The sequence below is a fragment of the Panthera leo genome, chromosome B2, assembly GCF_018350215.1.
Source record: "Panthera leo isolate Ple1 chromosome B2, P.leo_Ple1_pat1.1, whole genome shotgun sequence".
Lineage (NCBI taxonomy): Eukaryota > Metazoa > Chordata > Mammalia > Carnivora > Felidae > Panthera > Panthera leo.
In genome coordinates this window covers 104,067,919-104,090,492 of record NC_056683.1, presented here as the reverse complement: position 1 = coordinate 104,090,492, position 22,574 = coordinate 104,067,919, and the positions used below count along the sequence as shown (strand labels likewise).

The following is a 22,574-nucleotide window of genomic DNA, read 5'->3' as shown; positions in this document are numbered from 1 at the left end:
CAAACAAAACAACACATAGCACAGTATCGACATCACTAGCAGATGAATTGTATGAGCTGACTTGAATAGACAAATTTTAAGTAAATACTTTAACATTAACACTTTAAATGTTACTTAAAATATTTTAATTAAATACTTTAACATTAACATTTTAAATGTTACTTAAAATATTTTAATTTGGACAAGTAATAGTTTCAGTGCCTGCAAACAGTTGATTATTGCTTCTGCCCTGCAGTAAATTATAACAGGGGCATATTTTGGCAAGTATTTGCTGGCTTCATGCCCACATGCATTATAAAGCAGGAACTCCTTTTAGATTAGGATTACAGCCTAAGGATAAGCAACATATATTATGTACAATTGTGGAAATTAAAATCTCCTGAGATCACATCTTTTTCAGAAATGCTTAACGGCTAAATTTGCATGCTCACGCGATGTCACTTCTAAGTAAGGAAAATACATTTGCTACTTATATTAGTTAAAAGGGATGAGGAAATATTGTCCAATCACTTCATAGGTATTGGCCAAAGTACATAAACAAATTGAAATAATCATTTTGTCTTGTTAGGATGAGAGAAACTTCCCTTACAATTGCTCCTAATTTTTTAAATCATCGCTTAACAGAGCAACACTTTTCTTAAAAATCAAACTCTGCTCATCTTAATTCTTTGATAATAGTCACGAATCTGTACATTAAAAAAGGCAGGCAGGCGCCTCGTTAGCGCAGTAGGTAGCACTCAGTCTCATAAAAAAGGCACGCAGGTGAATTGCTGACTCCTCCTTACCATCCACGAACGGCCCTCTGTGCTGATGAACTTGGACCATAACCTTTCTTACCTTTTAAGTAAATATTTTAAGAGAAAAATTAATAGCATAGGTGTCTTAGAAATACATACAGAGCCTTAGAAATGCACACTGACACAGTTCTCACATGTTCGAGTTTGGTCTGCACCCAATCACGTAAATCAAATCTTTTCCAGAGAGACGAAATTCATCTATTTTATAACACAAAGACAAAGGCATACCCTTGACTGACGTAATCATTAGGTTCAGCGAATTCTCGCGCGACGTGAAGATGCTGCTGCCGTGACGTCACCAGTTGCCATAGCAGCATCCTCCAGAGTGGAAAAGAGGGGTGGTGCGACAAGCGGATTGGGGCGGAGCGCGGCTTCTGCAGAGGACAAGGGACGCTCTGCTCCTGCGGATCTGACTTCTACCAAAATGAGCACCCTGGATGAGGGCAGCAACCCTCCTGTCGCTAAAGACTGCGGCGTAGCTACTGCCGACGATGCCCCAGGACATCCGGACCTAAACCAGTGCCGGGGCGAGGAAACCGAGGCGACCCAGGTGATGGCGGACACAGGTGAGGAGGGCATCTCGGAGACCGCCGCGGAGGCAGGCGCCCCCGAGAGCCCCGCGAGCTGTGCCCCCGTGTTCCGCGTTCGAGTTTTTGGGAGCCGCAGCCGTGTAGCGACCAAATCGGGCCAGAAAGAGGGTCTCCCTCCGACGGAAGGCTTGGCAGCAGCCTCTGCTTCAGCCTCCCCCGCGGTAGCAACCGACAATAGCCAGGAAAATGGCTGTCAGCGTAGAGAGCCGCGGGGCCCTGCTGGGGAGAAAGCTCTAGAAGCCTGTGGCGCAGGGGGGTTGGGGTCTCAGATGATGCCTGGGGCGAAGGCCAAGGAAATGACGACAAAAAAGTGCGCCGTTTCAGCGGCAACGGAAAAGGAGGGAGTAGCGGAGGAGGTGGTGGAGGAAAAGAAGGTGATGCAGAAGGAAAAAAAGGTGGTAGGAGGAGTGAAAGAGGAGTCACGGGCCAAGGCCCCGAAGATCAATAACTGCATGGATTCCCTGGAGGCCATCGATCAGGAGCTGTCAAATGTAAATGCCCAGGCTGACAGGGCCTTCCTTCAGCTGGAGCGCAAGTTTGGCCGGATGCGAAGGCTCCATATGCAGCGCAGAAGTTTCATTATACAAAATATCCCAGGTTTCTGGGTCACTGCCTTTCGGAACCACCCCCAGCTGTCACCTATGATCAGTGGCCAAGATGAAGACATGATGAGGTACATGATCAATTTGGAGGTGGAGGAGCTTAAACATCCCAGAGCAGGCTGCAAATTCAAGTTCATCTTTCAGAGCAACCCCTATTTCCGAAATGAGGGGCTTGTCAAAGAATATGAGCGCAGATCCTCTGGCCGGGTGGTGTCTCTTTCCACTCCAATCCGCTGGCACAGGGGCCAAGACCCCCAGTCACATATCCACAGGAATCGGGAAGGAAACACTATCCCCAGTTTCTTCAACTGGTTCTCAGATCACAGCCTTCTAGAATTCGACAGGATTGCTGAGATTATCAAAGCAGAACTGTGGCCCAATCCCCTACAGTACTACCTGATGGGCGAAGGGCCTCGCCGAGGAATTCGAGACCCAGCAAGGCAGCCCGTGGAGAGCCCCAGGTCCTTCAGGTTCCAGTCTGGCTAAGCGCTGCCCTTGTGAGAAGCTCCTGCACAAGTCTCCCACCACCTCCCCTTGAACCTTTGCTTAGCCAACAGCATGCAGTCTTCTATCTGCTTTCTCTTCACACTGAACTATTTTGTCCTTTGGTTCTCCTAAATCTTCAACAGTCATTTGCAAGATTGACTCTTACATGTTTGTGTCCCTCTTCCTCTGGACCTTCATGCTCTTCTGTATCCTGTTACATGTTCAAGTGCATGGCGTTGCACTGCTTCTATGCCAAGCACATGATGCTGTAGATAGGCACTGCCTTCCTTTGCATGCCTTGGGTCCTGTGTATGACCATGGTCTTCTCCTAGTTTTTTAAGTGGTTCTCCACCACAAAGAAGCTTGCAGTACCTTTGCAAATAACTAGCTGGACTTCATACTTTATGCTGACTGTCCTCCTGATAACCATGTATTCTATGGCAAATTCTTTGAGTTTCACCGCTGCAAGATGAAACTACTCTAGATGATGCCAACCATCAACACAAACTGGACATTTCTAGCTACCACTAACTGGTTCCCAGCTGCCTCCCTGGGCCTGTGCTATCCACCCTGCTGGCTATCTGGCAGAATAAGGGGGCTAGTGGGTGGCTACAAGGCATGAGTGAGGTAACAGATGAGAGGTTTTCAGTGTTATTGCATCTTCTTTTCACTCTGCTTTGTGACCAGGTACTGGTGAGTATGAGGGTTGGTGCTATGGCCCACACAAACCTGTTCTCACCCTTCTGGATGAGCTTTGCATAGGCACCATTGCCTGCCTCCTCAGCAACTGACCGTGGACTTAAGCTCCCAGGCAGCACACAGGGAACTGTGCCTCAATCCCCTTGTGCCATCAAATGGTTACCTATAAACCCAATTGGCTGTGGGGCAGGTTGCACAGTCATATGTGATAGTGCCCAAAGCAAGGCTGGAAGGGGTTCACTTCCAGCAGTTAGCCTTTCTGAGCTGGAGTCAACAAACCACCCTTAATCAGATAGTTTTGTTAGGTATCCCCTTCTCTAACTCCTGCACTCATTCTGAGCATGATAAAGTTGCCAGGGTGGGGGCACCGAGGGAAAGGTGTTCCTGGTGTGTGTGGCCTGTTCTGCATCTTTTTGTCTCTTTCCTCCACCCCCACCCCCTTGTTCTCTCCCCCACTTCCCTCTCCTCTGAAGCAGACAGGAAACAAAACTGGCAAAGCGGGCTTTTTGTTTAATTTTCTCTACCCTTGATGGTGTCCAAAGAGAGAAAGGTACTGTACAATAGACTCCACATGTCTTCTTGTGCTCTTCTGCCCTCAAGCCTCCATCCTACTTCCTTTAGTAAGGTCTAAAAGTTTCAAAGGGAGACCTGTAGGTTATTTAGTTATGAGCAGTGTTCTTTTGGGCCAATTTTGACAACCCCACCTTTTCCCTGTCCACTTACCAAAATCTGTGTGTTTCTTGAGTTTAGTTAGAGAAGCAGGGAGGAAAGACAGAAGGGCCTCACAGTGATGGATTCAAGGCAGATGCAGAGAAGGTTGTGATGTAAAGCGGCCAAACTTAGTTTCACTCCACTTTCCTAAACATGGAAATTTTGGTGGGGGTGGCCTTGACCACTTAGAAATAACCCCAAGGCAGCATTTTGAGGGTCACCTCTATTCTCTGTACTATTTTATTACTGCTCGCATGGCCCAGGGGCCTCCATCCTGTTGTCTGGCCTTCTTGGCTTTCAGGCTTCAGTTTCCCTATTTCCTTCCCTGCTTCTCTCCCAACAGATGAGGGAGCAGGCTGCAGTGTACATTGTGGGAGATGCCAAAGTTCCTCCCTGAGGATGTGTGGAGTTTGTTTGGATTTCCAGGACAGGTTCCAGTAGGTGGGACCGCAGTGTATCAGGGCTGTTACTTGGGTGGTATATGGTAATGGTAAGGACTACCTGCTTTCTCCTTTTTGAAGGCCTTGCCCTAAGTTCCATGAGTGCTTGGGAGGTCTGGGTACAGCAGTGGGGAGGGTGCTCTAGGCTGCGGGAAGTGAGAGCCCAGAAACCAAAATGAACCAAGTAGTCTCGGAACGGCACAGGAACGATGAACCCTGCAGCTTTGGGAATGGAGGGAGAGGCCCCCGAAGCTTTTCCTAGGAGAGGTGGGAGAATCAAAGTGGTTGATGTTTAAAAAGGATACTTAGAGGAGTTTTCCCTAACTCCCTTGAATTCACCAGTAGATTTTTGTCTAAAATGCAAAAATGCAAGTCTGGATGTTTTCTCTCTGTTATTATAGGAGTGATCTTTTCTGTATAGAAGATTAATGGTATATGCTCATTATTTCACTGTGTTTGAGTAAAATCCTATTAATTCCTTTCTCTATTTTTGCTTGCTGGCGAAATTGACATTTACAGGCCTGCTTTTTGCTTATAATTGAGAATATGTGCAAAAATATCAAACTTGTTTCCTGTGCAGTATGAAACCTGTGAATATTCGTTAATATATCAGCTTGTTCTGGTCTGTCTTCATATATAGCTCTATTCTTAGAAATATAATTTGAATGTGATCCTTGAAATTTTGCAAATTGTTGCTGTGTCTTGTGAAAGTAATTTCAAAAAGAAAACCAATTCTTTTGTCTTGATATTTCTTGCCCTAATAGTAATGTTGTACTTGAATTTTATGTTCCTAACCAGTGTAAGTATTTGTAGAATTGCTCTGTCAAAGTAAACAAGGATCGTTAAGTACTTTATTAGTCTTCTTCTGTGTGCTCAAAGGAAAAATAAAAGTCTGTCACTCTGCTGTATTTCTTGTTTTCACCAAAAAAATAACAATAAAGTTCTGTGTGTCTAGGCTAATGAAAGGTTGGGAAATCATTAAAGTTATCAAGTTGTCACCATAAGCATTGTCCTGAAGCTTTATAAAAAAAAAGCCACAGAATTTCTAAGATTTTTTTTACTAGGAAAATGGTAAATAAGAAGCCTAACTAACTGGATGCTCATGGACTTAATTTTTCCTTGTTCAACCAGTGTAGTTTTGGAGGGTAATTGAAGCACCACTGAATTTTCAGTGGAAAGCTTTTTTTTTTTTTTGCTTTTTAAGTTTTTAATTCCAGTTAACATACAGTGTTATATTAGTTTCAGGTATGCACTATATTGTATATGTATGTGATTGAACAACTCCATATATCACCCAGTGCTGATCACAAGTGCAGTACTTAATTTCCATCATTTATTTAACCATCCTCCCACCCACCATTGGTAATCATCACTTGTTCTCTATAAGAGTCTGTTTCTTGATTTGTCTCTTCTTTTTACCCCCTTGTTTTATTCCTTAAATTTCACATATGAGTGAAATAATGGTATTTGTCTTTCTCTGACTCAATTTCACTTACTGTAAAACTTTTTTTTAATTTTTTTTTTTAAATGTTTTATTTATTCTTGAAAGAGAGAGAGAGAGACGGCATGAGTGAGGGAGGGGCAGAGAGAGGGACACAGAATCCAAAGCAGACTCCAGGCTCTGAGCTGTGAACACAGAGCCCGATGTGGGGCTCAAACTCAACGAGCCGTCAGATCATGACCTGAGCCGAAGTTAGATGCTCAACCAACTGAGCCGCCCTGGCGCCCCATGGAAAGCTATTCTTAATACACCATTCTTATTTGCTATATTTATGTTAACTGATTCTTAGTGCGCTTAAGATAGACTTTGGAAAAATTAATCATTGTGTATTCTGTTAGGTGCTTCTTAATTTCTTTGCTACTACAGTGTGGTGCTTTAAAAAGAAAGAATAACAAAATTGTTACTGACATATAGTGTCTAGAAACAAATGATCTCAGACATCCCAATCTCAATTACCAGTAATGTTTCGCTGTTCAGCAGCTATTACATGAAGGTTTGGGAAATAAATACTTCTGCATTCTCTGGAGTTGAGAGGGCTATGGATCTTGCAAGGTTTGTGAAAATGAATGACCAAATATTTTTAGCCATCTAAACAAAAATTTGACATAAACGGCCCAGAATTACTACTAAATAGACTTGCTAATTCTGGGTGCAATTCATACTTGGAAGTTTTACTTGATATAGTTTTTCTAGGCCTGGAGAAGTTTTAAGTTTTAGAGAGCTAACTCTATATCCATCTTAAACCTAAATTTTCCTTTAGTGTGTTCATTTTATCCTTAATTCAGTGATTGATTTTTTTTCTGCATTGTCAATCGCCTGTTTTCAAGCATTATCTCTTTTATCCTGTTCTGGACATAGTTGGAAAATAATATTTTTGCTGCTCTTGGTTTATTATCAGCTTTAACCAGTAGTATTCCTCTTGCCAGTAGGTTGGTGCCACTCATTTGTTAGATTATCATGATTTCTGTTCTGTTTAATAAAATTAGACTCAGTTAGACATTATGTAGGTTTCACTTACCAGGTAACTGGTTTGCTCCTATATCACTGCTTCATTTCTTTTCACTGCCTTTTCTTTCTCAGTTCTAAACCCAAATTGTCCCTTATGCAGACCTCCGCATCAGTTGAGAGGTTTTCTTGTCCTCTCTTCACCGAAGAAGTATCATTTGGTCTGCTCAGGCCATATTGCCCTGATCGTAAGGTCATACTTCATAATTTCCCTGCACCCCACATAACAGAATCTCCTTGGGCATTCTTGTCCATTTCTGGGTATTCAGCTTAGACCAGACAATAACAAAAGGCTTCTCTAACTTTCCTTACTCAGGGTCCCTTCACATTACTCCTGTTGCTGCTACCGCTTCTTTATCTCCAGTTTCTGTAATCAGTTTTAAATAAAAACAAACAAAAGTTACCTGGATTCTTACTGAATTCCCTGCTCCACAGAGTCTCAGTCTGAGGCTTGGATACCGGATTTGCATCAGATACACCTCCTCTGGTTTGACAATCTCAAGAAATCTGAGTTCTGTCAGGTACATACATTTGTGTTCTCAGGTTACTTTCATAATCCTGACACAAGTTTTACTATCTCGAGAGTAAAGAAAAGTTGGAGTAACAACAACAACAAAATGAAGTAAGTGTGCCTAAAATGCAAGTCATACAGACGTATTTTTTATTTCTAGCCTAGAGTATCTTTCACTGTTACCACAGCCATCTAAATTTGGCATAAAACAAAACAAAACCTGATTTACATGAATAATCAGGACTTGTTAAAGGTTATTCTTAATCCATTCGTGAATGGTCCTTTGAAAAGGGGTACTTTATTCAGATTAAAACCCTACTGAAATTTACATATGCAATCTTGGTGATTGCTGCAAAAATGAATGAAATTAGGTTTGTTGCCTTCCTTAAAGGGAGTAAATGCACCAAAAGGATTTTAAATATTATACTTCTGGAATTTAATTGCTAGGAACTCTAAAGAAATGTTACATTTTTATTAAATTTAGAGAATGAGTATTTTTTAATTGATCCAACACGGTGATTGGTTTTGACAGGAATTTTGTAATTTATTTCTTCTTTAATTTTTAAGATTTTGTTTTTAATTTTAAAAACATGGGCTCACTTGGCCCCAAGATCAAGAATCTCATGCTCTACCCACTGGGCCAGCCAGGCGCCCCATTCTTCTCTTCATTAAACTTTATTAAGCCTTTTTTTAAACCAAGAAAGTGCCAAGTCCAAACTACCAAGAAAGTAAAATAAAGTGTTTTTTTATTTAAGACTCTGGGAACAGGTGCATGGTAAAAGAACCTATCAAGCAGACTATCTGATATAATTCCCATTCCAAGTAATGACCCAGCTTCTCTCAGTAGGCATAGAGACCTCATGTCCCGTTAACTTTACTTGGAGCAGTTTTCATGATTCCTTTTCCATTTTGGTTTCCTCAGCACCAGAGGGAAATTTGTTAAGTATTCAAAGTGAACATTTGAACTTGAATATAAAGAAAGGGTAGACCCGCTTACTGATGACTTTAGTGTATGTGGCTTCCAAGAAGAGTAGACTTCATTATACATTTTAGGACTCCTGTGATTCTTGGTTCTCTACTCTCCCAGGTAAGTTCTATGTTATAGATCTTTGTTTTTGTTTGTTTTGTTTTGAAAGTGAACATGAGCAGGGGAATGGCGGAGGAAGAGTGAAAGAGAATCTTAAGTAAGCTTCATACCCAGTGTGGAGCCTGATGCTGGACTCGATCTCACGACCTTGAGATCAGGGCCTGAGCTGAAATCTAGAGTCAGATGCTTCACTGACTGGGCCAGCTGGTACCCCATAGATCTTGTTTTAATATTTTTTACTAGCTTATGTTACTTTAGGCCAGAGTCTGTGTTCTTCATTTCTAATCCCAGCATGGTGTGACTGTGAAATTGAAGTGTGATTTTAGACTAAGAATTTGTCCCAATCTACATCTAATGTTGGAAGACTTTTGTCAGTCAACTAAAGGCATGAATTTTGGGGTGAAAGTTGGGCTAATGTACAGACTGTTCCTTAGTAACAAAATTTTTGAGCAAGTATGTTAATTTAACCTCTGTCAATTTCAATGTCCTTATCTATAAAATTTTAATAATTATACACCTTGTATGGTTGCTGTAAGGAATAAGTAAGGAAGATGAAGTAACCTGCTGAAGAGTTAGCACTCATTACCATTATTTTTTTTTTACCATTATTTCTGAGGATGACTCTAGAGACCAACAAGAGACACCTTTTTGCATTCACCCTATGTGGACTAGACCAGGCCCACAGATTTTCAAGGGCAGCACAGGGGGTGAGTTAACTCTTGAAAATATCCCAGTCTTTAACTAATCTGGAAGTCAATTCTTACGATAACCTTGTTCTCAAGAGCCTGAGAAGAGGTTAAGGGAATGTCATTGTAACATTTAAGGAGAAGCTATCTATCCATGTGATTCTAACATAGAGTCAAGGTTATTATATCCAAAGAGATAGTCTGACATTCCATTTTATGGTTATATAAAATAACCATATAGATTTGATTTTCATTCAAGCCAGTTCAATTGTGTGTATACATGTGTTTATACATGTATGTATGTGTATATATGTATGTATTTGCTTTAAATACATACATTTAAAGTTGTTGGATATGAAAACTGGTGGGGAAATAATACCTGATTACAAGTTAAAAAAACTCAGAAGTACAATTGGTCCTTGAACAATGGGGATTAGGGCCCCCTCCCCCATGCATGGTCAAAAATCCATGTGTAATGTTTGATTCCCCCCAAACTTCACTACTAATAGCCTACTGTTAACTGGAAGCCTTACTGATAACATTAACACATATTCTATATATGTGTTATACACTATATTTTTATAATAAAGCAAGCTAAGAAAAGCTAAAATCATAAGGAAAATACATTTACAGTACTGTATCAAGAAAAATTTGCTGTAAGTGGACCTATACAGTTCAGACCCATGTATTTCAAGAGTCAACTTTAGTTAATTTTAGATTGCAATTCACTGTTTAGTTGAAGTCTCTGTTACCTCAGTATTTCACACGCCAAATTCTGACAAACTGTGACCACTGTGTCATTCAGATCTTTCTTCTGCTGATGAGGTCAACAGTTGCCAGGAAAGAAAATCTCCAATCCCTTGCATTTATTCATAGTCATTAAAAAAATTTTTTTTTAAGTATACTTATTTATTTTGAGAGAGAGAGAGAGAGAGAGAGAGAGAATGAATGAATGAAAGAGTGTGTGAGCCAGGGAGGGACAGGGAGAGAGAATCCCAAGCAGGCTTTGTACTGTAGCATGGAGCCTGACGCTGGACTCAAACTCATGAACCAGGAGATCATGACCTGAGCCGAAATCAAGAGTTGGACACTTAACTGACTGAGCCACACAGGCACCCCTGTAATTATCTTTTTAGATGAATAATGTTGGCCTGTATGCTAACATTAAACTTAAGTCCTCTGCCCATTTACATAACTTTCTTGCTTTCTTCATTTAACTTTATTAAAAATATACAGCTTTTCTTCTCTCTTCAACTTTTATAGTGCCATTTTTTACTATTTTTACTTTTCTTACCTATTAGAAACACTGGCACTATTTATTTATTTATTAAAAAAATTTTTTTTAATCTTTATTTATTTTTGAGAGAGAGAAAAGAGCAAGTGGGGGAGGAACAGAGAGAGAGGGAGACACAGAATCCGAAGCAGGCTCCAGGCTCTGAGCTGTCAGCACAGAGCCCGACTGTGGGCTCGAACTCACAAACTGTAAGGTCATGACCTGAACTGAAGTCGGACGCTTAACCGACTGAGCCCCTAGATGCCCCAACACTAGCACTAGCATTGTTTTTGGAAACAATGAAATAAAAAATCTGAAAGTAATTACAGTCCAAGAGAAAGACAACACTCATAAGAAGCACTGACTCTGCTAGAAAGGTAAAAGGAAACTTGGAAATAAACTCTAATCTCTTTTGACAAGATGAAAGAAACTAAGGTCAGATTAGGTGGTAATTTGTTCTGATTCCTTAGGTAAGTACTGGTAAAAGTAGAATGACAACTTCTGATTTGAGTCAATTTTTTTTCACTCCATAAATGGCCAAAAAAGTGCAATTAACTTATTTTGGGGTTTTCATTTTTCATATTAACAATAGCAGTTTATAAGCATTTAAAGATACATTATATTTTGCTCTTGACAAAATAAATCCACATAAGGAAAAATAGCTTTATTTTTAAAGAAATTAAATATCTATTTGTATACATGAGACAGCTCTCATTTAGCCCTAAGCTGATTGTGTGTGTTTATTATTGTCCTCCAATAAGATTTTGGAAGCCAATTTCAAATACATTACCATATACTTATTAGCTGATATCAAACAGAGCTACTGACATTGAGGAAAAAATTTCAGTAACTGTTTATCTACCCTGAGATACTCATTCCCACAATACATTTGGGATTATTTGAGCACTTAAAAATTTAACGAAATTATTTCTTTTCATTGCATGCATCAATATGCTAAGTTCTTTGCTACAATATAGGTAAAATAATGATAGTGACCAGTGTGTTTTCTGATACTGTCCATGATAGACAGAATGAAATTACAGCATAAAGAGTAGCCAGGAATTTATTGTAAACATCTGGCTCCAAATACTTTGCCCCAAGTAACTACTATAATAGGACTATACAAAGCACATAGAACACAGTAATCCTAAATTGCAGTGTAACTATAAAACCTCTTAAAGTGTTTTTCTCAACCTTTTTTTTCATTACCACACTCCACCCTGAGAAAAATTAAATTTAACCAAATTAAATTTAATTAATAAATTTAACTTTGTATTTCTCCCTCGTGAGAGAAATTAATACCAAAGAATAAAATTTTATTGGGTAGGGTTCAGCTTTGGAGGGCCACTATACATTGCATTATCTAATTTTTTTTTCATCCGAAGAACCAATTTTTGTCTCTTTGAGAATATATGTCTTAAAGTGAATGAAAATTCTATAGGTTTTAACATTATTAGGGGGAAAAAAAAACTTTATGAGTAACACTGGAGGTTGAATTAGTTGGCTTCTTATCTCATTTCTGTCCCATACTAGCTGTGTGGTCTCAGAAGAAATCTGCTTTACCTCCTTGTTTTGGAAAACATAAGAATAGCATGAAACCTGATAGCTTGGAAAAATCATTTATTCTCACTGGACTCAGCGTTCTTAGCTATAGATGGAAGAAACAGATATAGTTCAGTTGTTCCCAATTCTGGCTACCTTTTCCTGGGGCAAGTAAAAGACATCAGTGCTCATCTCTATTCCCAGACCAATTAAACCAATCTGGAGGTTATGGTCTAGCTAGTGATTTTTGAACTTTAGTATATGAATCACACTAATATTAAACACACGTTGCTGGGATACATTCCCAGAGTTTGATTCTGCAGGTCTGGGGTGGGGCCTGCAAATCTGTATTTCTATCAAATTCTCAGGTGATGCTATGTTAGTGGTTTGGGGACAACACTTTGAGAACCATTGGTCTAGGCATATATGTAAATATGTGTATGTATATGTGTATGTACAAGTGTGTGTGTGTGTGTGTGTGTGTGTGTGTATTTATACACACACACACACACACACACACACACACGCCCAGGTGAATCGTAATCTCAGAATTACTGGTATAGAAAATATTAATAAGGTTCCTTTCCATTCTAAGACACTGAGATTTTAACATAATGAGAGTTGTTGGGCATCAAGATGATCTATACAGAAAGGAGACTTATGGAAAAGCATCTAATTCTTGGTTAGTTATCATTAGGAATTTGTTCCTAGAAAGCATTTTACAGTATTTTTCAAAAATTAACATTTTTACAGTATATTTGCTGCATATATGGTTCTTCACTTCATTTTTCAGTAAAGACAGTTTATTTGGCTGTCAGTGTCTCATTATTTGATAAGATCGATGGAGGGTTTGGATAGTAGCCAGCTGTTTTTGAATTGCTTGAAGAGAACCTTGAAAATTTGTAGTCCAGGGGTAATTCTGGGGAAAAAAACAGTATTATTATTATTCTGCAGATCTTAAAAGGCTGTTCATAAACATAAACAAATCAAAACTCATTTTTTAGCTTCATGATTTTAATTTCTTCTGTCACCTGGATAGGTTGCAGCTAACATATAGATATCTTTCTTTATAAAATTTAAGTCAAAATACATTTAGATGTATTATAAATCATCCTCAGAGATCTAACTGTATATAACATTCTCTGTACAAAAGTTAGCACATAAAACAGGAATGCTCATCTGATTTTTTATTCTGAAATTTAAAACTCTCTCAGGCCCTACTCAGAGCATCATGTAACAGGTAAGTGGGAACTAATAATCTTCATGGCCCTTAGTAATAAGAGAATTACTAAGAGTAATCTTTGAATGCTTAGATAAATAAGGATTGTAATGCACACAATGTGGCAACTTTCGCCACATAAGCATTACACACACAGCCAGAAGGGAAACTGGGAGAGAGAACATAAAATGCACATTTTATTGATGGTGAGACATTGTGACATCTACATAGAAGTTTCTCAAAAGCTAGACTTCAGATATCTTCTTCCCCAATTTCTTCCAAGGAAACATAACTACAAATATTACAAGTGAAATATTATGACATATGCCATGTTACAATACTCATTCCATGGGCACATACTAGGCGATAATCCTTATTTTACAAATTTCACAAGTAAAACATCATTTGGAAGTACTATTCTGAAAATGACACTAGCATAAAAATCATACTTTACATTAAGTGCCAGTGAGAATCATCAAGGCCCAAGTAGTTAATAACCCTTATGAGGAAAAAACTAATGCTAGAGATTGGGAAGAAGGAACACTGCCTAGCTTTGTTTGGCTGTTGTTAAGTCCTTCTTAATATTTTCTCCTGAGGAAAGTTAGAAGACAGGCCCTGTACCAAGTTTTTTCCCGGGGTGCTGTGGAAGAAAGCTCTTGGAAAATGAAAAAGCAGATGCACTAATGTTACTGCTTCTTTAAGGAGAGGTTATTACCGTAGAAGACAGAGAGGGGGTTATTTTCCAATTCTTTGGAGAACTATTTAAATCCTAGAATAATGAAGATTCACTTTTTTTTTTTACTTTCTTACTATTTCATAACCATATCCCATTGAACCAGTTTCCATCCAGGTACTATATACTAATTCATTGGCTTCCAGTATCACATTACTTCATTCTCTCACTATAAATTTGAATCACTTTGAAATAAAATAAACATCTTGCTTTACTGTTTCTCACGTCTATCCTGTGAGGGAAGAAATGCAGCCTGGTATTATCCCCAATTTAAAAAAGAAGAAGCTAAGGTTCAAAAACAAACAAACAAACAAACAAACAAACAAAAAACTGAAGCAGACTTCACTTTTAAACTAGAGGTAGGACAACTAGGAAAGATGGATAGAATATAAACATCCATATAAACTGGACAGTCAACTAAGACCTGAGGACCCATTTCCTGGGAAGGTGTAACAAGCAGAGAGTTAGCTGACATTCAGCCACAGCTTTTTTCCTTTAGGTCCCTGAATTCCTGCTGGGGGCAAGTGCAGTTGCTAGCAGCAGAAAAACTCGTAGAGCTTTTGGCAGTCTTGAAGGGCTGCAGTCAGAAACCGAGGGGCTAGGAATATACTGTGAAGGAATGGAAACCGGGGGGCTAGGAATCTGCTGTGAAGGAATGGCTGGAGAACTGGAGTCTACTGGTTTGCTCCTCAGGCCCATTGGCAAATTCTGAGGGCAACTCAAGGAAACTAATAAGCAAGCATAAGCATATACCTCTGCAAAGCAGAGTGGATTTTTCAGCAGTTTCTCAGTTTTAAGAAAACAGGGAAGGATTAAGTTCTGCCCTCAGAGAGAAGAAGGACCCTGGTGAATATCTCATACTTCAGATATAGATTTCTGAAAACAGAATTTACTATTATGAAGTAATTCTCTTTTGTGTTAATAATGGATTTTTCCCTTAATGTCTACTTTGTTTCACATTAATATATCTAACTCTTGATTATGATTAACACGGTATTATCTGTCACCATCTTCTGATATTCAAACTGTGTCCTCATATTTCAGAGATGTCTTTTATGAACAGCTCAGAGTTGGTTTTGTTATTTCATTCAGGCCTTTAACCGGAGAATTTTGCCATCCATACTTAATACCATTACTTAGCTTTAAACTCATCATCTTAGTGAATACTCTCCATTTGTATTGTTCCTTTTTCATACTCTCTTTTCTTCCTATTTTTGTTTTCCTTTAGATTTTAAGTTATTTTACATAATTAGCTCAGTATATATCTCATTACAGTTTCTTTGGTAGTTATCTTAGAGATTAAACATACATTTTGTATGTTATCAATACCTAATATACTCTTATGCCTTACCATATAATACAAGGACGTTAGAACATTTTAATTCCAGCTGTCCCACTGCCATTGACAGCATGTTTTAAAATTCTTTCTTTAAATGTCTTAGGACTTTTTTTTTTAATTGTTCCAATAGTAAATGTTCATTTAATTGATTCACATATCTGTCCCTTTGTTGCTGTATATTCCTTCTTGCATCTTCAGTCTTCTAACAGGGGTCAGGCTGGCTATTTTTCATTATGTGCTGAACCTTATAATGATGCTTTTAGAAAAAATTTGAGTCCTAGAATGATGTTACCTTCCTCAAAAGAGAATATTCTCAATCCAGTTTTAGGGACTTAGCTGATCTAATAACACTGAGCTTCAGTTATCTTTTTTTTTTTTTAAATGTTTTTTTAATGTTTATTATTGAGAGATAGAGAGACACAGAGTGTGAGCAGGGGGGGACAGAGAGAGAGGAAGACACAGAATCTGAAGCAGGCTCCAGGCTCTGAGCTGTCAACACAGAGCCCGACGCGGGGCTTAAACCCACGAACTGTGAGATCGTGACCTGAGCTGAAGTTGGACGCTTAACTGACTGAGCCACCCAGGTGCCCCTGAGCTTCAGTTATCTTTAAGGTAAATTCAGGGTCTCCATGCAGATTAAGAGAGCCTATCAGGCCCACCTCTCCTCTTGTAGACCCTACCTTCTACTTCCTGTCCCTGAAGGCTCATTAGCTTCAGCTAATGAAAGGCCCACTCACGTTCTCTGGTGCCGTCTCTAGAATTAGCCAACAGGGAGGGAAAGGGGGCTCCCAAAGTCAGGTTCATCTTACTTGGCCTTTAGCATCCTGTCCTGGCAATTTTTCCTTTTATCCTATGACTCCAAGCAGACTTAAAAAAAAAAGGTCCAGCTTTTATGGGTGGCCCCAGGAGATAGGCAGGTCCTAATTCCCTAGGTTGCCATAACTAGGTGTATCCCAAGAAAAATAAATACCATGGGAAAATTTTCTTCTTTTGAAGGCAAGAAATCTAGTACTTACAGTCATTAATATCTAGTAACAGCTAAAGCTTTATAAGTATTTTCCTGCTTACCTGCTATTGCTTCAATACTTGGAATTGCAATAGTGCTGTAAGTACTGATTCTCTTACAAGACCATGTATAAAATAATGAGTCTTCCGTATTTTCCAGTCCTGAAACTGAATCAATAAAAAAAGAGCCCCATTTTTTAGATAACGTATTTAGAGGCTTTGCCTTTGGTCCCTGAAACAAGAGAACAGAACAATGAAAAAAATAATTAATTTTCAATGTCATAAGTTGTTCCTCCATTGAGTAAATCAAAATAAAAAACTCTAGGAATTTCAGTTGTTTACCTTTAACTAAACTGTATACTACCTAAAAAGGGAAACCAAGCTTAGAAGTTCTTGCCTCCCCTGGTACAAGTATCTTCCCCTGGTTTTGTTTGGGAACCCTTTTTCTCATCCTTTGGGATCTGACCTGGATGCCACCCAGGACATTTTCCTTGACCTCCCACCCTCAGGTTAGTTTAGGTCTTCCATTTTCCTTAGTTTATCCCTAATATACGACTTCTCATGCTACCTTTATTTATCATACTATTTACTTTTCACCTTTGACAGATAATGAAGTACCTAAGGTTAGGAACTTCCTTATGTATTAGTGTCACTTTAAGGCTTGGTGTCTGGGTCAGAGCAGGGACGTAACAATTGTAGACTAAATAAAAGATTATTAAAAAAATACTCCTCAGTGTTTTATGGATAAAGTTAAAACTGTAAAAAATCCCACTGTATCCATATAATCTGGATTATAAAATCTCATCATTTTCTGATGAAAATTTCATTTTGGAACACCACAGAGTCTTAAATCATGCCTCTAGATTCATAATTCTTTGTGCTGTAACTCATTTGATGAAGATGAGAATGTTTTCAAATGATGATGTTTAGAAAGCAGTCAGCAAGAACCTATTTGGATTTCACCAAAGATATTTAAAAGCAGTATAGAGTATGAATATCCTTGATTCTGTATATACATTTAAGGTGTATTTGAATTTCCCAATGTTTATTAAGCAATTCATAAAGTAGTAAGATTCATTATTTAGTTCACTATCTTTTCCAAAATAATGAATCTGAAAAGAGATGATTCGCATCACGTATACTGTATGTAGATAATGGTTCTGCAAACACAGAGTGGTAAAATGTAGGCTGTTCCCTATTCCTATGAAAACAGGAAAACAGATTTATCTACCCTTTCTGGCTTAATGTAATATTGGTGCTGTTATGGTCTAAATGTCTGTGCCTCCCCAAAATTCAGATGTTGAAGTCTTAACCCCCAAGGTGATGGTATTAGGAGGTGAGGCCTTTGGGAGGTTGCTTAGCTCATGAGGGTGGAGCCCTCATGAATGGGATTAAAGCTCTTACAAAACAAGCTATCTTCCCTCTTCTGGCATGTGAGGGTACAGTGGAAAGATGATGGTCTATGAGGAAGTAGATCTTCACCAGATATCAAATTGGCTAGCACCATCATCTTGAGCTTAACAACCTCCAGAACTATGAGAAATAAATGTTTGTTGTGTATAAGCCAGGAAGAAAAATGTATATATATATACACAATATATATTATTATATATATATGATATACACAAATATATATACACACACACACACATATATATATACAACTAATCAAAAGAATCATTCCATTCTTGAACATATCAACAAGGAGCACTCCTATTTTTGTTTGAGCTTTATACCTTGTAGGTATCATCCTTTACTGGTAAGTGTTCTCATCAAGTTTCTAGCCTCTTCTCCTTTCTCTAGTCTCCCTTGGACATTTATCTATATCCCAATTTTCTTCACTAGTCCCGACCTATCTCCCAAGCCAGTTTGATCTCCTCCAAATACTTCAAGGAAATAAGATATAACATGAAATCAGTCATATCTTTCTCCTCACAAAACCAGCTCTTTCTCTTGACTTCCATTTTTATATGGATAAAATCCATTATTTCCAGTTGCCTGTGTTTGAAAAGTAGCTATGTTTCGAGTCCCAACCCCTTCCAGAAGCACCAGGCTTATCACCTGTCCCACCACCCAAGTCCGCCCTTACACAGCTACATGAAAGCTTCAATCCTGTTAGCCTCCACCTTCAAAACTGTTTCTCTGGCTGACACATCTACACAATTTGCTATTTTATGGACAAGACCGTGCACTGTAGCCTGTACAATTGCCATACATTCACTCATTATTTCCTGAGCCAAGAATATGTTACTATTTCCATCAATTGAAAATATACTGATGCTTTAATGTCTACCTCAAATTCTACATTCTTTATGAAGTTTTCTGTAATCTTCCTCAATGAAGTATGCATCCTTCGTTGTCTGAAACTCTTTTATAACTTGTATTCCCTCCAGACAGTTATGTTTTATTTGCATATTCAAGCTTCCCTTCTCCTCTATCCTTGGACTGTAATACACTCTGTAAAAAGGAACTGTGTGTAACTCAACCACAAGTTTCTGGATATTCTTAACAGAGAGGCTTGTGTAAATTAAAAACTCAGTGTATGTATGTGCTGAACAAGAGAATGGTGTTAGACTTTAATAATGAGTGATCTTACTAAGATCTTATTAAGAGCTAATCCAATAAGCTCTTATGTTTGACACTTGTGATAAAAATTTTGAGTACTGCTCTGAAGTACGTGTAGTATATGTAAACACATACACAGAACTACCAATTACAGTGAGGTGATTTAATTAAGGATGTACCTATATAGGCAAGAGTGTTATACATATGTAAACTAAGTTACATTGGATTTCTCTCTCCATACTTCCATGAATTAGAAATGATTCATTTATAGTCTCGAAAATGAAAAACAGTGTATGAATAATCATGTCAGGTCACCGATCACAATGGAAACGTAAGAAGTTTTAAAGAAGGACAAAAAAGTCATGAATATAACCAGTTTCCTCTAACTCATAACTTATTTTTATTGGCAAGACTAACTGCAAAAGAGCCCCTTGGGGTGGGCGGCGGGGGAGGGGAACCTAACCAGCTTAACGTATCTCATAGAAAGGAATTTGAAAGAATGTAACTCCAAACTCATTGTATCTTTTATGAGACTAAAAGGGAAAATTTTTTCAAAGCAGTGATATTCAAATATTTACTATCACTATACATAAAACTCAAAAATACTCAAATCGCCAAGATTAAATAACATTTGCATTACATGGCAAATAGGCTTTAGGTATACCACATTTGTGGAAAAGGAATATTTCTTTATTATGAAATATCATTCATCTTAAGTGAGAATTGGCTTAAAAAAATAGTCTGTTGGTTTTAATCTAAAAACTATCCCAAACACAGCAATCTAGAAGGGTAAATTTTTTTCTCCATGATTAACTCCCTAATTTTATTATTATTTTGTCTAGTAAATAGTTAAAAAACAACTTGGTCTAATTTTCTTATTTGGTATTTATTTTGGGGGGAAGGTTTTTTTAGAAGAGAATGAGGACACAATTATTATTCATTGTTTTCAATGTATCTGGAACATAAAGCCAATAAACTGATACAAAGTTTCAAATTATCAGTTCTTTCTAACAAATATCTTTCATTTTTTAGTTACCCGATGGGAGTACTGAGAGATAAGTAGGTCTCTTAGATGTACTCCTAGGTCCTACCACAGATATATACTCTTCGTTTTGAGAATTTCTAAAGGGTAGTGGTTATATTCCAGGCATGATTCTTTTTCTTTCTTTCTTTTTTTTTAATTTAAGAGAGAGAAAGCGCATGTGCACTTGTGCACACATGAGTGGGAGAGGGGCAGAGAGGGAGAGCAAATCCCAAGCAGGGCTCAATCTCACAACCCTGGAATCATGGCCTGAACCGAAATCAGGAGTGGATGCTTAACTGGCTGAGCCGCTGAGGTTCCCCCCTATCCAGGCATAATTCTTAATAAAACAGTGTTTACGACTGAAACGCCAAATAACTGTTTACTAAAACAAGATTAAAATTTATTTTCATTCTAGTACAGAATTGTCAAATGTAATGAAGTGAAGCTTTAGTGAACAATACTGGTCCCGCTTTATGTTTTCTTAATCTAACTCATAGAAGTGTAGTTCAGACTATTTTATTAGTAAATCAGTTTAAAAATGCAGACTCAATTTTATCAATTTGAATGTTTTCAGGTGGTATCAATATCACCATTGTTTTAATGTGTGCTTCATGGATTACGAGGGAGAATAGGTATCTCCTCCTATGTAAGCTTTCCCCTGCAGTCAGCTGCTGGATACCAATTTCCTACTTGACTAGATCTGAATTCACTGTTGGTTTTATCAGGTTCAACCACAGGAAAGTGCTGATATTCACCTATTTTTGACATACATAAAAGGGCAATTTCATAAATTCCCACCTAAATGGATGCTGTGAGACCCTTTTCCCTATCTTTTGCTCACTGGTTAACACTATTCCAGGGGTCTTGAACAAAAGTACTTATTAATTTTTTAAAAGTTTATTTATGTATTTTGAGAGAAAGAGAGTGGGGGAGGGGCAAAGAGAGAGGGAGAGTGAGGATCCCAAGCAGGCTCTGCATTGTCAGCACAGAGCCCAACATGGGGCTCAATCCCACTAACTGTGAAATCATGACCTGAGCCAAAATCAAGAGTCAGATGTTCAGCCAACTAAGCCACCCAGGTGCCCAGAACAAAAATATTCAATATTGATACAAAGTTGTCATTTTTTCTACTTATTGTTGCCTCTCTGGATTTTTTTTTTTTTTTAAAGTAATCTCTACACCCAAGATGGGACTTGAATTTATAATCCCATGATCAAGAGTTGCATGCACTACTGACTGAGCCAGCTGGACACCCTGGCTTCATCTTTGTTCATCTTTGTCCATCACCACCATCTGGATTCTAACTTGAGAAATTCTTCCCCACTCTGAGGCCACAAAAATATTTTCATAAATTTTCTTCAATTAATTTTACAAATCTATTTCTTATTTTCAGATCTATAATCCATTCGGAATTTACATCAGGGGGGAAAAGGGACTCATTTTTCTCCATATATTGAGTCTACTTATTCAGTGCTACTTAGTGAACCATCTATCTTTTCCTGCTGATTGATAATCCTCTAACATATATCACATTTACATAGTAACTTGTGATAGAGGGCCTTTGTCTGGGTTCTTCTTTCTCTGTTCACTGACCTTTTTAGTTTGTTATTAGTACTATACTAAAAAATTACTGTAGCTTCCAAACATGGTTAGTATCTGATAGGATGAAATTCCTTCCCTCTATTATCCTTTTTTAATGAAATTGTCTTAGCTAATTGTGGGTTTTCAGTTTTCTGCCTAAATGCAGAATCAGTTTGTGAAGGGCCACTCAAAATCCTCCTGGGATTTTGCGTAACATTACATTGACTATAAATAAAGGAAAATAGGTCAATATAATCTTAAAATATGGTATATCTCTCCCCTTTGTTCATCTGTATTTAGAATCTTGTTTTAAATTGAGGTATAACTGACATAAAACATTATATTAGTTTTAGATGCAGAACATAATAATTCCATATTTGTGTACATTACAAATTGATCACAGTAAGTCTATACATCATTACAAAGATTTTTTTGTGTGTGATTAGAACTTTAAAAATCTACTATCCTAGCAACTTTCAAATATGCAATACAATATTATTAACTATAGTTACCACACTGTACATTAAGTCCCCAAGACTTATTTATTTTATAACTAGAAATCTGTACTTTTGATTCCTTACTAAAGGAATCCAGAATCCTTACTAAAGACTTAAAAATTTCTCTGTTAAGTCTTATGGGATGTATTAAGTTAATTCCTACATAGTGATTCATTTTCATTGCTTTTTAAATGATTTCTCATTATACTTTGTTAAGTGGTTACTGAGGGTACATAGAAAAGCTATTGATTTTTGAATGCTGATTTGGATCCAGCATTTTGACAACTCTATTCATAGTTATAATAGTTTGTTGATTCCCTATGGTCTTCTATGCTAATGACCATATAACTCTGAAATAATCACAATTTGGTGTCTTCTAATCCTAATTTGTATTTTTTTTTCTCTTCTTGTGGTTTTGGCCAGCTCTGTTACACAATATAATTAATAACAGATATCCTTTGTCTAGCTCAGAACCTTAAAGAGCATGTGTCTCCATTAAGTATGGCTTTTTTCCCCATTAAAGTTTTCCATTATACATTATATTCTCACTGGGTTTTTTTGTCGGATAGCCTTTCTCTAATAAAAGAGTGGCCCCTTCTTATTTGTTGAGAATTTTCATCATTAAAATGAATTGTTTTGGCACCTAAATTTCATAATATGTTATTCTAAAAAGCTGAAGAA

General features: G+C 37.8%; 2 protein-coding genes across 3 annotated transcripts in view; one reads left to right on the top strand and one right to left on the bottom strand.

Annotated features, from left to right (window-relative positions):
• Positions 1–1,109: 1,109 nt before the first annotated feature.
• TSPYL4 (TSPY like 4) lies at positions 1,110–5,233 on the top strand. The gene has a single exon (XM_042939657.1). It carries the CDS (start codon positions 1,222–1,224, stop codon positions 2,473–2,475), a length of 1,254 nt encoding a protein of 417 aa, XP_042795591.1. The 5' UTR covers positions 1,110–1,221; the 3' UTR covers positions 2,476–5,233.
• Positions 5,234–12,406: 7,173 nt separating this feature from the next.
• The window catches only part of NT5DC1 (5'-nucleotidase domain containing 1), a 138,765-nt gene continuing 128,597 nt past the window's right edge, over positions 12,407–22,574 (bottom strand). For both annotated transcript variants that reach the window (XM_042939654.1, XM_042939655.1), the window contains exons 11-12: positions 16,290–16,458; positions 12,407–12,849 (exon numbers count right to left, since the gene is read on the bottom strand). In XM_042939654.1, coding sequence (XP_042795588.1) covers positions 12,734–12,849; positions 16,290–16,458 — 285 coding nt within the window. In that variant the 3' untranslated portion in view covers positions 12,407–12,733. The remainder of the gene's footprint in view (positions 12,850–16,289; positions 16,459–22,574) is intronic.

Excerpts from the sequence above, each read along its gene's own strand:
- TSPYL4 (XM_042939657.1), top strand. The coding sequence starts at position 1,222 with ATGAGCACCCTGGATGAGGGCAGCAACCCTCCTGTCGCTAAAGACTGC.